The sequence below is a fragment of the Anguilla anguilla genome, chromosome 6 (assembly GCF_013347855.1).
Source record: "Anguilla anguilla isolate fAngAng1 chromosome 6, fAngAng1.pri, whole genome shotgun sequence".
In the NCBI taxonomy this organism is placed as follows: Eukaryota; Metazoa; Chordata; class Actinopteri; order Anguilliformes; family Anguillidae; genus Anguilla; species Anguilla anguilla.
Window position 1 is genome coordinate 2,573,723 of NC_049206.1, and position 15,636 is coordinate 2,589,358.

At 41.0% G+C, this 15,636-nt stretch overlaps 1 protein-coding gene across 1 annotated transcript in view; it reads left to right on the plus strand.

Annotated features, from left to right (window-relative positions):
• Nucleotides 1–327: 327 nt before the first annotated feature.
• Nucleotides 328–15,636, plus strand: part of LOC118228886 (tripartite motif-containing protein 35-like) — a 30,762-nt gene continuing 15,453 nt past the window's right edge. The window contains exons 1-5 of the mRNA XM_035420445.1: nt 328–1,264; nt 3,120–3,218; nt 3,304–3,534; nt 5,611–5,633; nt 6,113–6,231. Coding sequence (XP_035276336.1) covers nt 860–1,264; nt 3,120–3,218; nt 3,304–3,534; nt 5,611–5,633; nt 6,113–6,231 — 877 coding nt within the window. The 5' untranslated portion in view covers nt 328–859. The remainder of the gene's footprint in view (nt 1,265–3,119; nt 3,219–3,303; nt 3,535–5,610; nt 5,634–6,112; nt 6,232–15,636) is intronic.

The window sequence follows — 15,636 nt, forward strand, 5'->3', positions numbered from 1 at the left end:
CTGCGAAAGAAATCAGCAGTGTCCATTTGCTGGGGTGCAAGAAATAGCAAAAACCGTTTCAACCCAATCGTGCCATCGTGCGAGGAAGGCGTGATTTGTCTTGATTTAAACCAGTTAGGACGTAGCTTTTTCCACCCCAATGCTGAAATTTACATTGACAAGTGAGCCGCTTTAAGAAGTGGCTTTCTGTGTATTGTTTCTGGAAAAGTTAGTATTTTCTTCTTTGTATGATTTGTCTGGGATTTTCTCGGCCAAAGATACAGAAGTACAAGAGGCATTGACTGTCCAGCGCAGCAGCAAAGTTTCAGTCAACTCTCTCCTTGCTTTGAGTCAGGATTTATAAAGAGGAATGGACTGTGGATGCAAACTCTGGATCTTTGTTTGAATCATGTTTCTAAGGGAGGGCGTGTGCTTGCCATTAGCTGGAGAATTAGATTCCATGTGGATTAACACGTCAGAGGGCTGACTGAACCAGTAAGAACCGGGCTGGTGTAAAACTGCTGGCAGATCAGCCAATCAAACCTCAGTGGTACAATGCTGCCCCCTGCAGGAAGTGCTGTCTCTGACAATCAGGTGTGTCTAACAGGAAGAGGGAAGTGCAATTTCTCACAGGTGAAAGCTTTAGTTACATCAGGGACCTTATCTTACGATAGAATACGATATCTATTTATATTATTCAGAAATGCAGGATTTTCTGATAACATAGCCAGAGAAAAAAATACCAAGATGAAGAGAGATTTGAGTCTAATTTTAAAGACAGTCCTTAGCTGCAGTTTGTTGTGACAGCAGTAAGTAAAAGTGAAACTAAACTACATATTTAGCAGGAGTCATTACTGAGCTCAGAACAGACCAAGACAGAATGGCGTCTGGATCTTCTCTCCTGGAAGAGGAGCTCTCCTGTCCTGTGTGCACTGACATCTTCAGGGATCCTGTTGTCCTGAGTTGCAGTCACAGCTTCTGTAAGGCCTGTCTGCAGCAGTACTGGGCACAGAAGGGATCTCGGGAGTGCCCAGTGTGCAGGAGAAGATCTTCTAAGGATCGGCCTCCCATTAGTCTATCTCTGAGGAATACCTGTGAGGCCTTCTTAAAGGAGAGAAGTCAGAGAGCTAAAGCAGGATCTGAAGTGCTCTGCAGTCTGCACAGTGAGAAACTGAAACTCTTCTGTTTGGTGGATCAAATACCCATCTGTGTTATCTGCCAAACTTCAAAAAAACATGAAAACCACAAAATGCGACCAGTTCAGGAGGCTGCGGAAGAGTATAAGGTAATTGTCAGCTAACATATTTCACATTTTACCTCATTTTTATGGTATGTAAGAATTTTCAGTTTACACATAATATCAAATTGTGTATGCTTTATCTTTTTCTTTTGTAAATTAATTGGGAATAAAAATGATTGGGATTTCAGAAAAGAACAGTATAAAGTGGCCTTAGTTCTCAGGCATGACTGCAGATTGAGCTCCATACTCTGTGTCACATGACTAACAGAGGGAGACAAGAGGGCGGGGCAAAGCCAGCGTCAGACGTCAATCAGTGGAGGAACTTTTTTCACTAGGAGGACACTGATTTTTGCATGGGTCTAGATGGCAGTGTTATATTTGAAGTTCTAAAATATCAATTATGGATACCATGCACTATCTATCTATTTCTAGAAGGCTGCTCTGTGTTAATCAATTTCTGGAAATTTCTGTGTCTGTCTCAGAGCGTTTCTCTTGTTCCCTCCGAACGGCCTCGCATGTCAGAAGCTCTTTAGAGCTTGCATGTTTATGAAAGCCTTTGTTATATTCAACAGCATGCTTCCAGCTGCAATGACCCTTCATTTTAAAGGTTGAATCAACATTTGCACACAATTTGAATTTCTCACAAGGGAAACAGAAACTGCATCTGCTTTTACTGTGTATTCCAGTCAGTCTCTCCTGTGCCACCAGTCACTTACAAAAGAGCATTTTCCCACTAAAAATGAGGCTTAGATACTTGTCCTCTTTCACCTGGTCAGGCTTTTCTCTACTAAAATCCTCTGGTGGAGTTTGCAGTGGAGGGTCTGGTCCAAATGTAGTGCTGCTGGAACCTGATGTGCTACTGCTAGCTAGTGAAGCTGGAGGGGAGCTGATGTCATTAGCTGAATTAGCTTGATCGAGTAGCATAGCAAGACCAGCAGTGTCACTGACTTCATTTGAGGTTGTAGATCCAGACGCTGTAGCTTTGGCACGTATCGGTGGTTCTGAGTGTGAATGAGTAGATCCAGTAAATTCTGAACTCTGTCCTGTTCTGGATGGGGAAGGTAGAGATTTGAGCCATTTTCTAACATCCATTTTGTAAAGTAAACGCTGCCAACGCCCGAAGGAACCCTTAAACTGACAAGGCCTGTAAAATCTGAATAGGGGAGCGGGTTGCCAGATAAGGATTTCATGTTTTTTTAACTACTAGTTTTGAATGCACGTTTTTATGCATTTTAAACCCAAGGATGTCATGCATATTTACAGGAATGATGGTTAATCCATTAATCCTTAATCCATTAAGTATTGTGCATTGCCTTTTTTCTTTTTTATAATTTTCATTCCTGGATTAATTCTTATTTTTAATTGTTTATGGCTGTTCTTATACTGCACTGTGTTCCCTGGGCTAATGTATTTTCTTCTTTTTCTGACACCCATCTGTAATGAGATGAATAACAATAAACACAACTTTAACAATCCTGGCACAAATTATGGATAGTCTGCATTTATAAACGGATTTTGACCATTATTGCAATATTTTGCAACAGTTTCACTTTTCGGAATAATAAATGTTCTGTGTAATGAATGCAATATCAGCATAGAACAGAAAAGAAGAAATGATTAGTATTTGTGTAAAACAAATAATCATTACACCTTCCTTTATGTATCATTTAATGCCTGCATAAATGAGCATTATAATTTTTCTTAGTTGGTAACTTTATAACCAGCTCAAACACATATTTTGTTGTTCAGTATTTTTATACATAAAATTATCACATTCATGCAGTGAAGTATATCATTTTTGGATTGTATACTTTCTGCTCTTGTGCTGTCTATGTAGGCAGTGAAGTTTACTGTCAGTCTGTGTTCTCAGTAAAGTGTGGACTCTGTCATTTCTTTCCAGGAGAAACTCAGGGAAACTGTACTGGCTCCACTGCAGGAGAAGCTAAAAGCCTTTAATGCAGTGAAACTTGACTGTGATCAAACAGCAGAGCATATCAAGGTACTGTACAGATGCCTTTAAATCAGAGTGTTGAAAATGCAGCTCTGGGTTGTGCTGAAATGATGGTGAATAATATTTATTCCAGAGCCAGTCCCAGCACACAGAGACAGAGATGAAGATGGAGTTTGAGAAACTTCAGCAGTTCCTAAAAGATGAAAAGGCAGCCAGGATCACTGCATTGAGGGAGGAAGAGAAGAAGAAGAGTCAGATGATGAAGAAGAAGACTGAGAAGATGACAGAAGAGATATCATCTCTTTCAAAACAAATCAGAGCCATAGAACAGGAGCTGGGAGCTGATGACATCTCATTCCTGCAGGTAAGTCAATATACTCAAGTGGATATATATTTCAGTTGAGACCAAAAGTTTACATACACCTAGGCTAAAGATATTCAAACTCAGTTTTTCACAACTCTGCAAATTTCATGTTACTATATATTTCTTTTGGCAAATCAATTAGGGCATCTACTTTGTTCACATCAGAGGTAATTTTAAAACAATTGATTAGCGACAGATTTATTTCAACTTTAATTCTCTATATCAGAATTCCAGTGGGTCAAAGGGTTACATACCCCAAGTTGACTGTATTTTTAAACAGTCTGGAAGATTCCAGAAATTGATGTAATGACTTTTTAGAGGCTTGTGATTGGGCAATTTTCATAATTATGAGTTAATTGGCACCTGTGGCTGTATTTAAGGGCCTACCTTTAGAGCCACTGCCTTTTTGCCCTTGATACCATGGGAAAATCCAAGCAACTCAGCCAAGACCTCAGAAAAAAAAGTTGTGGACCTCCACAAGTCAGTTCCTCCTTAGGAGCAATTTCCAAACAACTGAAGGTACCATGAGCATCTGTACAAACAATGGTATGCAAATATAAAAGTCTTGCGACTACACAGGCACTGCATCGTTTAGGAAGGAGGCACAAATTAACTCTCAGGGCTGAACAAACTTTGGTCTGAAAGGTTCAAATGAACCCCAAGACAACAACAAAGGAACTGGTGAAGGAGTTGGAGGCATCAGGTACCAAAGTATCTACATCCACTATTAACAGAATCCTACATCGCCATGGCCTGAAAGGCTGCTGTACAAGGAAAAAGCCCCTACTCCAAGGCCGGCATAAAAGAAGCCAGAATGAAGTTTGCAGGTGATCACCAGGATGAAGACTGAGCGTTTTGAAGGAGTGTTCTCTGGTCAGATGAAACAAAAATGTAACTGTTTGGCCATAATTATCAGTGCTATGTATGGAGGAGAAAGGGTGAGGTTTTAATCCGGCAAACACCATCCCAAACGTGCAGCATGGGGGTGGCAGCATCATGTTGTGGGGGTGTTTTGCTGGAATTGGGACTGGTGCACTTCAGAAAATAGATGGCATCATGAGGAAGGAGGATTATCTATAAATACTGAAGCAACACCTCAAAACATGTGCTAGAAAGTTAAAACTTAGTCACAACTGGGTCTTCCAGCAGGACAATAATCCTAAGCATACCTCCAAAGTTGTAACAAAATGGCTTAAAGACAACAAAGTGAAAGTATTGGAGTGGCCATGACAAAGCCCTGACCTGAATCCCATAGAAAATGTGTGGACTGAACTGAGAAAGTGTGTCAGAGCAAGCAGTGGCGTCACTAGGGTTGGTGACACCCGGTGTGGTCGAACTTTGGTGCCGCCTGATGTTGTCGATGGAAGGATGGGGGGGGGGGGGTGCTGTTGGATGCTGTCGACCTGGGGGTAGGTGGGGGATGGGGTGTTGCGTGTTATGCATTCAAACGACAAACGCTTCTCGTCACATTAATACCGCTAATTAAATCAACCGGCAGTAAACTGCATCGGAGGAACTAACTGTTTCAACCCGTCGCTACACAAAACACTGCACAAAAAAATGATTGCCAGTCATTTCGGTGTCACCCCTCTCTGATGGTGTCACCCGGTGCGCACTCCCCTGTGAGCAAGGAGGCCCACAAACCTGACTGAGCTACACCAGTTCTGTCAGGAGGAATGGGCAAAAATTCCAGCAAAGGATTGTGAGAATCTTGTGGAAGGTTACCCCAAGCGTTTGATTCAGGTTAAGCAATTAAAAGGCAATGCCACCAAATACTAACAAAGTGCATGTAAACTTTTGACCCACTGAAAATCTGATATAGTACATAAAAGCTGAAATAAATCTCTTAGCTATTATTTTGAAATTACCTCTTATGGAAATAAAGTAGATACCCTAATTGGCTTAACACATGAAATGTATGGTAACATGAAATGTTTGGAGTTGTGAAAAATTGAGTTTGAATGTCTTTAGCCAAGATGTATGTAAACATTTGGCCTCAGCTGTACATTGATACAGTTTTAATAGTCTGCATATTGGTTACAGTGATAAAAATCTACTTTTATTCACTTATTTCAGAGCTACAAAGATGTGGAGAAACGGTATGTAAACTCCAGCCTTTCTCTCTTTTCACTCTTTTAATCTCCTCTTCCCTTCTCTCTTCAGTTTACATGTGAGGGATAGTTTACAAGTAATGCAGCATTTCTCCAATGATGAGTAAAATGGGACCACATGGAAAAATTTTTAAAAAAATGTTACATTCATACCTAAATTATTTATCCATTTGTATTATGTTAATTATAATGATTAACATTGTTATAATTATTATAACAACATTATAATAATTATGCAGATGATAGATAATCAATGATAGAATACAAATTGCCCCCCTCCTGTGAGTTCGTATCCCTCAGTGGGGTCGGTCTGCTTCATGTCTGGCAGCCAGTGGGGCTGTGTGGCAGAACGCTGGGAGGGATGGAGCCATTTTCTTATAGAATAAAGATCTGATGTTGCTGCTGATAATCTTCTATGGTAATGAAGCCACACCCACAGCACAAGTGACTCCTGAATATTATTGCAGAGCCCAGTGCACACTGGCGGATCCAAAGAAGGTCTCAGGAGCGCTGATTGATGTGGCCAAGCACCTGGGCAATCTGAAGTACAGAGTGTGGGAGAAGATGCTGGGGACTGTTCAATACAGTGAGTAAAGGGGGCAGGGAGCTCCACATTGTCACTGTACAGGGGGAATCTTCAGCATCCTTTCCACAAGCTGATAAAGCCAGTCAGAGTCATATTGGTCCTGTCTGTGTAAGAGCCCTGGAGTGAAGAGACTGAGCACCAGTCCTTAATCTCATAATAAAATGCTGCTTTAAGAGTGATAGTGTATTTGAGGAGATTTTATTATTGGATGCTTCTCTGTCTCTCTCACATACACATACTGTACATATGAGACTACAATCGTCGTTTTTGTGAAACCCAGTTCATATTATTGTGTCTGATGGTTTTTTTGTGCAGATCAGTGCTGATGTCTCATTCTCTGACCCCAGTGACAACACTTTTCTCTACACTTTTAAACACTCCTTCACTGAGAGAGTGTTTCCATTCTTCTGTCCTGGCTCTCTGCAGATCTGTCCACCAGGGAATGATACACCGAGCTCATGATTCAATACAATACACGATACAGGGTGCAGAATTTTATACACCCACAATATTTTTAACAAAGTTTGAATGGAAATAAATTATGAGTGTATTATGTCATCATTTATCCTTTTGAGAGTAGAAACTGGGAATTTATCATGTGACGTGAATACTCAAGGCAATACCTTTTTTAGCACGAAACCCTGTATGCAGTTGCATGCTGTTTAGTAGTACATCATTGGTTTAAGGGTAGCGCATCAGCCTGTGACAGTTGGGATATGCTATTTTTAAAGATATGTATTATACTGTAGCTCATCATTACCAATTTTCACCAAATACAGGAGGAGGTGGTGGGGAAAATCTAAAAACAAATGTGCCAAAAAACAGTAGTGGCAGGAGCTGATATTAACCTCCTGACCATATCTCCAAAACTGAGCAAGTGTACAAAATTTAGGAGAAATTATTGAGTCAGTGATATTGAGTTTTTAAGAAGCAATACGTGCATATACAGTTAGTTAATCATTAAGAAAAATACATACAATAATACATTGTGCAGCCCCTAAGTATTTGGACAGTCAGATAATTTTTGTTGTTTTGGCTCGGTACTTCAGCACATTGGATATTGAAATTAAACAATGAATGCGAGGTTAAAGTCCAGACAGTCAGCTATAATGTATAGGTATACATCCATACTTGGCGATCTGTGTAGGAATTACATTACATTACATTACATTTATTTGGCAGACGCTTTCATCCAAAGCGACGTACAAAAAGTGCATTTTATGGTCATAGACAACTGCTAAACACAGGTTCAGTAAGGTACAATACTTATCTCATCCACACATATGTTTGGCCTGTCCATGTAGTGCATGCTTATACACACAGGGCCAAGTGACTTGAAAGAATTGAGGAAATATTGGGTAGCATTGCTTTGAAATACATCTTATGTAATTTCGGTGAGGCAAGATAGCCTATATTGTCTGTAGTACCGTAACTTGGCATCATTTTGATATCAATACTTTTGAGTAACTTGGCATTTTTGTGCGTTGAAAACATGTTTTTTATGAGATATCATTTCTTTTTGCAAAGCGTTTTATTATGAGAGTGAGAAATGCGAAGTGACCCTGTAAGAAACGGTTGTGGATTATGGCGTCCTTGTGTGAATTTGTACAGTCTGATGAGCGTGTACTGTTTAGCAGTTTCGGTTTGCTATATATGTAAAACAGTGGCTGTGACAAAGGGTGTGTTGGCGTAAGTTTAAACGCAACAGAAACGCAGGTGAAATATGGCCAGTGTATGTACTCACGGATTTGACGGCCATCCAACGAGGCTTGATTGAGAAAAGAATCCGCAAGCCCGTAGAATTATAACTCCCTAGGTCGCAAGTTGTGTACCCTTCTGTCTTGCTCCGTTGTCTGTTATTTCGTGGCGATGCACTTTTAGTGTTTGTAAGGTTTATAAGGCATTTTGATAGGCTTATCTGCAGGTGGGAATCCTGTTCGCTGTTTTGCTAAGCTAGAACCAGAAAAATTGAAAGTGGAGAATAGGAGCAGACGCATATGTCCCAGCAGGCTTTGCATATGAGAAAATAACAACAGTGTGAGAGAAATTAGGACGAAATGATGAAATTGCGTAGTTGAAACAATATGTTTTAGCAGAATGGGCATGTAGGTGAAGGTTGACATGATCACAGACTATAGTGCGGAGTAAATGAAGTGACCATGAGCGAGCTTAGTTTCCTTATGCAATGGTATATATAACAGTCGCTATAAAGCACTAGCTGTTGAAGTGGAGGGTGAAGTAACGTGTGAAATCTATTGCACCGATATGCTTTTCTCATGTTCAGTACTAGTAGTTATAATTATGAGTGAGTCATGATTTTAAATGTAATGTTTTAATGGGGAGTTGCAGAACCTACATGCTTAGTAATTGTTTGTATGTGGCTAGATAGAGAACAGGGCGAGGTAACATGAATGTAGAAACGTGGCATTTGCTGATAAGGTTTTGTACGGTAGCCAAGCAAAGAAATATAGTTAGTAGAAATGGCACAGTGGTGAACTGGTGTAACTTTTTAATAAAATGAACACATTTGCCGTCATGAAATGCATATGGGTGGCCATGAGTGAGTTTTGGTAAAGAAAATATAAAAGCGTAAGAAAACGTTAATGTAAAAGAGGAAATTATCTGTCTGAGGGCGAGGCGGGATTCAATCCTTCAACTGGAGGTTTACCAGTCTGTGACTTTGTTAGTGCAGCACCATGACATAGCTATGCAATGCGTGAAATATCATTAGCAAACCTGTCCGTGGTTTTAAAGAAGAACACAGGCCAGTAACCACAGAAGAGCTCCCGTTGAATCCATATGGCTTTTCAATATTGTAGCCGGTTAATAACTGAAAGTGCAGACGGTACGTCATAATGCAGTGTATACGTTTGGTGAACGGCGGGTAGATATGGTGCAAAATCAATAATTGAGAAGTAGTAGACAATTATTAGTGAGGGTAAAAGCAGGTTAAAGAAACATGTACCTAGCTGGGCTTGAACCTACAACCCCATGTTCCCAAGACTGTAACCTTACCCACTAGGCCACAGGCAGATTAGCCGTTTAAACTGGAAATGTTTCAGAGTAAAAAGGTATGGGTATTTTGCGTGTGTATGCAAGTTTTTGACTGGGTCGTGAGGATGAGGATTTGGCTGATGTCTGTAAAATGTCCAATCGGGAGACATATTGTTAGTGGCATAGGCGGCAGGAAAAATAAGAATGAGAAGAAGAAGAAGAAGAGAAGAAGGAGAAAACGCAAAATCCCCTTAGTTTGGGGCTTTATTGTGTGGACATGTGAAGTTGTTTATGAAATCTGTCTGTTGAAATGGGGTCAGAATGTACAGAATTTAATGTTTTTAAGGGCTGAGTGTCTGTGGCTGTTGTGGTTATTTCTGTGGGGAACCCTGAAAAGTGCCAAACTCTTGGTGCTGTATAGGTATGGAGCATGCCCCCGCCAAGGCGTAACAATTTTGTACAGCTATTTCTAGCCAAGAACACAGTTTATAGTTCACACTGTGAACACTATTCAGACCTAAATTACAGCCCTTTTATACATTATCCCCTTGTTGTAGGGGGCCAGAAGTAATTAGACAGTTGGCTGCTCTGCTGTTTTTCTTCTGTTTGTTGTTCCTGTACATGAACTGTAGTTCATGTACAGGAAGACAAGAAAAAAGTTCATTTTAGGGGAGGCGTTTGCATTTGGAGTCTGTTACTGTTGTCTCTCAACATGAGAACCAAAGGACTGTCAATGCCAGTAAAACAGGCCATAGTTAGGCCGAAAAATTAGAATAAATCAGGCATACTCAAAATATTGAGCGTGTCAAAATCAACTGTTTGATACATTGTTAAGAAGCAAGAATGCACTGGTGAGCTTAGCAATAGCAAACAACCTGGCAGACCACAGAAGACCACTGTAGTGGATGACAGAAGAATACTTTCAGTTGTGAAGGAAAATACTTTTTATGCCCCCCCCCCCAATTGTTTTTAAAGCTCAATGTCATAAGGCACTCCTGGAAGGCAATTCACCAAAGACATTTGTATTCTGTTTTATAACCTGTGATTTCAAGACATGCTAACATGTTAATATGTTCATAGTGTGTAAATAACACATATACATGCCTATATTTGCTAATAAAAGTCTAGTAAAGGTCCATAAAGGGCAATGATAATCTAAAACTGATTTCAGACGCTAGCTGTGTAGCATGAAGTTGTAGTTCTGATATTAGAAGTTTTTGGGGTTTTCTGTCAGTGTGAAAATGGCAGTACCATACACGTCAGCCACCTGCACTGTGTATTTTATAATTATTTAAATACTCTGTTTTTTTTCTACAGGGTCAGCTGATCTGAGGATTGTCCTGTTGGGAAAGACAGGAGCGGGGAAGAGCAGCACAGCCAACGCCATTCTGGGAAAGAGCAAGTTCAAGACTTCACATCTTGCATGCTCTGAAACGTTCACATGTGAGGCTGAAACAGCGACTGTTGATGGGAGGAAAATTGCAGTGATCGACACACCAGGGTATTTTTGTACTGAGTGCACTGATGAACGACTAAAACCTGAAATACTCAAGTGCATCGTAGAGTGTTCCCCTGGACCTCACGCCTTTGTCATAGTGCTGCCTGTGGCAAGACACACACTGAAGGAGTGGAAAGCAGTGGAAGAGATTCTGGAAACATTTGGGGAGGGGGCTCTGAAGTACGCTGTCGTCCTGTTTACCCACGGAGACCAGCTTGGCAAAATGACCATCCGCGAGTTTGTGGATAAAAATGGCCACCTGAAAACACTTGTCCAAAAGTGTGGAAACCGGCTTCATGTCATCGATAACAGATTCTGGAATAACCCCACTGAAGGCCACGGTGAAGTCAGAAGCAACGTCGTTCAAATCAAAGAGCTGCTGAACACGATTGATCAGATGGTGGAACAGAACGGAGGGAAGCACTACACCAACAAGCTGCTCCAAGCTGTGGAACAAGCCATAAAAGAGGAAATGGTAAAGATTAAAGCTAAACAACGCAAAACCTGTACCTGTAGCTGAGGCAGCAAAGATGGGGATGGGACTGGGGGCCTGCATGGGTATGATACCGGGGGGGGGGGGGGGGGGGGGTAATTGGGGCAGAAGCAGCAAAGGTAGCAGAGAGAGAGAGAGAAGCCTCAGAGACCCTCTGGTGGATCTCAGGTTGCTTAGTAATCCACCTCCCGGGGGAACTGTGAAGGGGGGGCTTAGCCTCAGGAATGACCGAGATGCTGTCGAAACTTTGGTCGACAGCTCGCCCCCCTTTCCGCGATCCCCCCCGAAGTTAAGATCCCCTCCTGCGGTCGAATGATCCCTCGCCCCAGCTCGCCGTTTCGCCTGCGCGTGTGTGTCACACTCACAGTCCTCCAGGAACTCATTAGGGTCGACGAAGACGAAGATGAAGGTCGCACACTGGAGCCGCACGCCGTAGCTTTCCTGTCCTCTCGGCCGGCAGGAGCAGGCCCAGCCACGACAGGCCCAGTCCCTGATAATGCTGCAAATCTGAGTCTGTCCGCAGCAAAGTAAGATTCACTGGTGAATACAATGCCAGAATAAAAATTAAAAATAAAAAAAAACACTGTCTAAACAAATACATATAAAAACCCCACAATCTGAGTAAATTTACAAAATTTAAAATAAAAAAACGTACCTCATTGTGTTACAGACCAAAGGCACAAATGAGGCTAACTACTGCAAAAATAAATTAATGAATAAATGAATTAATTAGAATTATTAATTGTATTAAAAAGAAAATTCTAAATTAAAAAACCTGTAAAATAAAAACATTATTCAGGATGTGGAGGAAAAAATGATTAATTTTGAAACAGAGCCTGTAAGATAATTCTGGTAATTATTTTGGTCAATGACCCGTAGCATTTTTGTTTTGTTTGTAAATAATCACACTTGTGTGCAAGAAAAAAAATGTATTTTAATCGTCCAAATTCCCAACAACTTTCTACACACACTTTAGACCGAATGTTCATGATCAATACATTTAAAATGCATATAAAATTTCCATCTATTTGGTTTAAGTAATTTTAATGTAAGCCAAAACAATAAACTTATATGTGATGCATATGTATAAATCAAACATGAATTAAACAAATAACTAGATTTCCGCAATTATTATAAATAAATCTAATTTTAAATCAATAATATTAGAATACATAATAACATAATTGTTTCATAATCTAGAATTAGCCATATATAAACCATCCTCATATTTTTAAACTGATTGAATCTAGTTTGAGAATTAGCAGATCTATATTCATTGTAATTACTGAATGAATGAATACCTCTTCAGTATCTGTTTATTTAAATATAACCAAGTTGATGTGCTTGTACATATTGTACATGATCTTTTTATTCATCTGTCATGGAGGAAACTCCTATTTTTGTGCATCGTAGTGAATGTACTTATGCTTATTTTTCACAAAGATCCTGTTATATTTAAACCTACTTACTGCATAATACATTTTTTAAACACAAGAGTTCAGGCATCCTCTTCCAACCACTGAATGGGAGTGGGTAAGGAACTGGACTTGTAACCGAAAGGTGACAGGTTCGATTCCTGGGTAGGACACTGCTGTTGTACCCTTGAGCAACGTACTTAACCGAAATTTCTTCAGTATATATCCAGCTGTATAAATGGATACAATGTAAAATGCTATGTAAAAGTTGTGTAAGTCGCTCTGGATAAGAGCGTCTGCTAAGTGCCTGTAATGTAATGTAATGAATAACTCATAATGCAGCAAGTGAGCATAAGCTGCAATAGAAGCAAACGTAATCATTTCTGCAAACTCCTTTAAATAATGTAAATACTTGTAAATACAAATGACAAATTCATGTTCGGGGAAGAAATTGCTTTACTGAATTTCTGTGTCCGGGCTGCAAGCTTTCAGTGAGTGAGATGCACGAAGTCCTGTCTAATTCTGAAGACTGCATAGACAGCACCTTTCCTGTCTTCTGCTAGCATAACTTTTTTTAAAACAGATTTGTCTTTTTTCTTATAGCTGAACAATGAAACGGGTAAACATAAAAATATCGTTTTCAAATTGAGCTGTATGTTCTGTAAATATATGCAAATGTGCATGTTTTATAACTGCCGAGATTTGTGTTCAATGGAATTTATTGAATTACAATAAAAGCAATTGGACCGTTTTTCAGTGGTTTCCAAAATATGCACAATACCTCATACTCTGCAAGAAGGTTATGGTGCATTAATTTATATTTGAACATTACAGATTGTTAAAGGTAAGAATCATATGCATATTGGCAGTCATCACTGTTTAAAAGAATGAAGTGTTCTCACATGTTATTGTCATAACTTGCTGAAATAGGTGCTCATCCTGAAAAAAATGTTTTTTTTTTTTCATTTTTGGACAATATTGTTTTTTTAGAATCATTTGACCCTGATCCTTTGTCCGGGATATGAAATAAAGGCAAACAGTACCAAGAACCCTCTAGAAACGAATATAATGAGCCGAAGTGCATTTAATTCCGAATTCCTTGCTCACCCTCGGAATTGCCTCTTCCGGCTGTTATTTGAACAGCTTGGGATGCTGGGGAATTCTTCAGGAATGCGTGCAGCATCGTTCTTACCCCAGGCCTAGTGTCAGTGAAAAGGAGCTTATTTTGTTTATTTATTTAGGGGCGACACAGCTCAGGAGGTAAGAGGGGTTGTCTGGCGGTCAAAGGGTTGCCGGTTCGATCCCCCGCCCTGGGCGTGTCGAAGTGTCCCTGAGCAGGACACCTAGCCCCTAATTTCTCCCAATGAGCTGATTGGTACCTTGCATGGCAGCCTTTCATCGTTGGTGTGTGAGTGTGTGTGTGAATGGATGAATGAGAGGCATCAATTGTAAAGCGCTTTGGATAAAAGCGCTATATAAATGCAGTCCATTTACCACCTGTATATGAGCGAGAGAGAGTTGACACTGTACTTCATGTAATTTGGAAAGCTTTGGCAACACACACACTGAAATATGTCATGCCAATAAAGCAGTTTGAATTAAATTGAGAGGGGAGACAGAGGGAGAGAGAGTACAGAAGATGAGAGATTGCTGACTGGTGGGGAGAGAGTACAGAAGATGAGAGATTGCTGACTGGTGGAGAGAGCACACGCACCTGGGCTGTGTTAACTAATCAGCCCAGGAGCCTGACTGGTGGAGAGAGCACACGCACCTGGGCTGTGTTAACTAATCAGCCCAGGTGCCTGACTGGTGGAGAGAGCACACGCACCTGGGCTGTGTTAACTAATCAGCCCAGGTGCCTGACTGGTGGAGAGAGCACACGCACCTGGGCTGTGTTAACTAATCAGCCCAGGTGCCTGACTGGTGGAGAGAGCACACGCACCTGGGCTGTGTTAACTAATCAGCCCAGGAGCCTGACTGGTGGAGAGAGCACACGCACCTGGGCTGTGTTAACTAATCAGCCCAGGTGCCTGACTGGTGGAGAGAGCACACGCACCTGGGCTGTGTTAACTAATCAGCCCAGGAGCCTGACTGGTGGAGAGAGCACACGCACCTGGGCTGTGTTAACTAATCAGCCCAGGTGCCTGACTGGTGGGGAGAGCACACGCACCTGGGCTGTGTTAGCTAATCAGCCCAGGCACTTACAGGTGTGTTCTTCACGGTACAGGGCTGCGACCGGGAGCTCACACCGAGAGAGCAAGTTTTTGAGTTTTGCTTTTCTGCACACTAAAAGGAAAAAGAAAGTTTCTGGTCGATACTACACCTACTCCCCATTGGTTCAGTTCATATTTCTTTTGAATAAATGGCCAAATGCTCAGCCAATCACAACCAACCAAACATGAGCCAGGAGCAGGAGAGTGTTAAACCGCACGCCTGCAAAAACAAGAAGTGAAAATGGAAGACGTCAGTGCCGTTTCTATTCATTGTGGGCGAACAGGAGGCAGCTGAAGTCAGGGTTAGTGAAAGCTCACCCTGATGTCGCAGGTACAGGGACACACCACCCTACGCAGATGGGGTCTTACCCGTGGGCCGATTTCGACTGGAACGGCCCCGTTCCTCTTCACACAACAAGGCGCGGTTTCCACGGCATCCGATGTGTTCACAAACCACTCGTTTTTTTACATTTTAAAAAAATATTTCCTGAAATGCTTTGACCATCCAACACCACAAAAATAAATAATTCTGTGCTTGTTTTGAGATATTTCCAGGCATTTTAAACGTAGGAATCAACTATATTTATATTACAACAGCACATAATCAAATTTTCGAATGGTCCCATCTTGACAAATGCGCCATTCAGAGTTTATGGTTGCGATACCCGTCTGCCTTGTCTGTCAGTCTTCAAAAAAACATGAAAACCACAAAATGCGACCAGTTCAGGAGGCTGCAGAAGAGTATAAGGTAATTGTCAGATAACATATTTCACATTTTACCTCATTTTTATT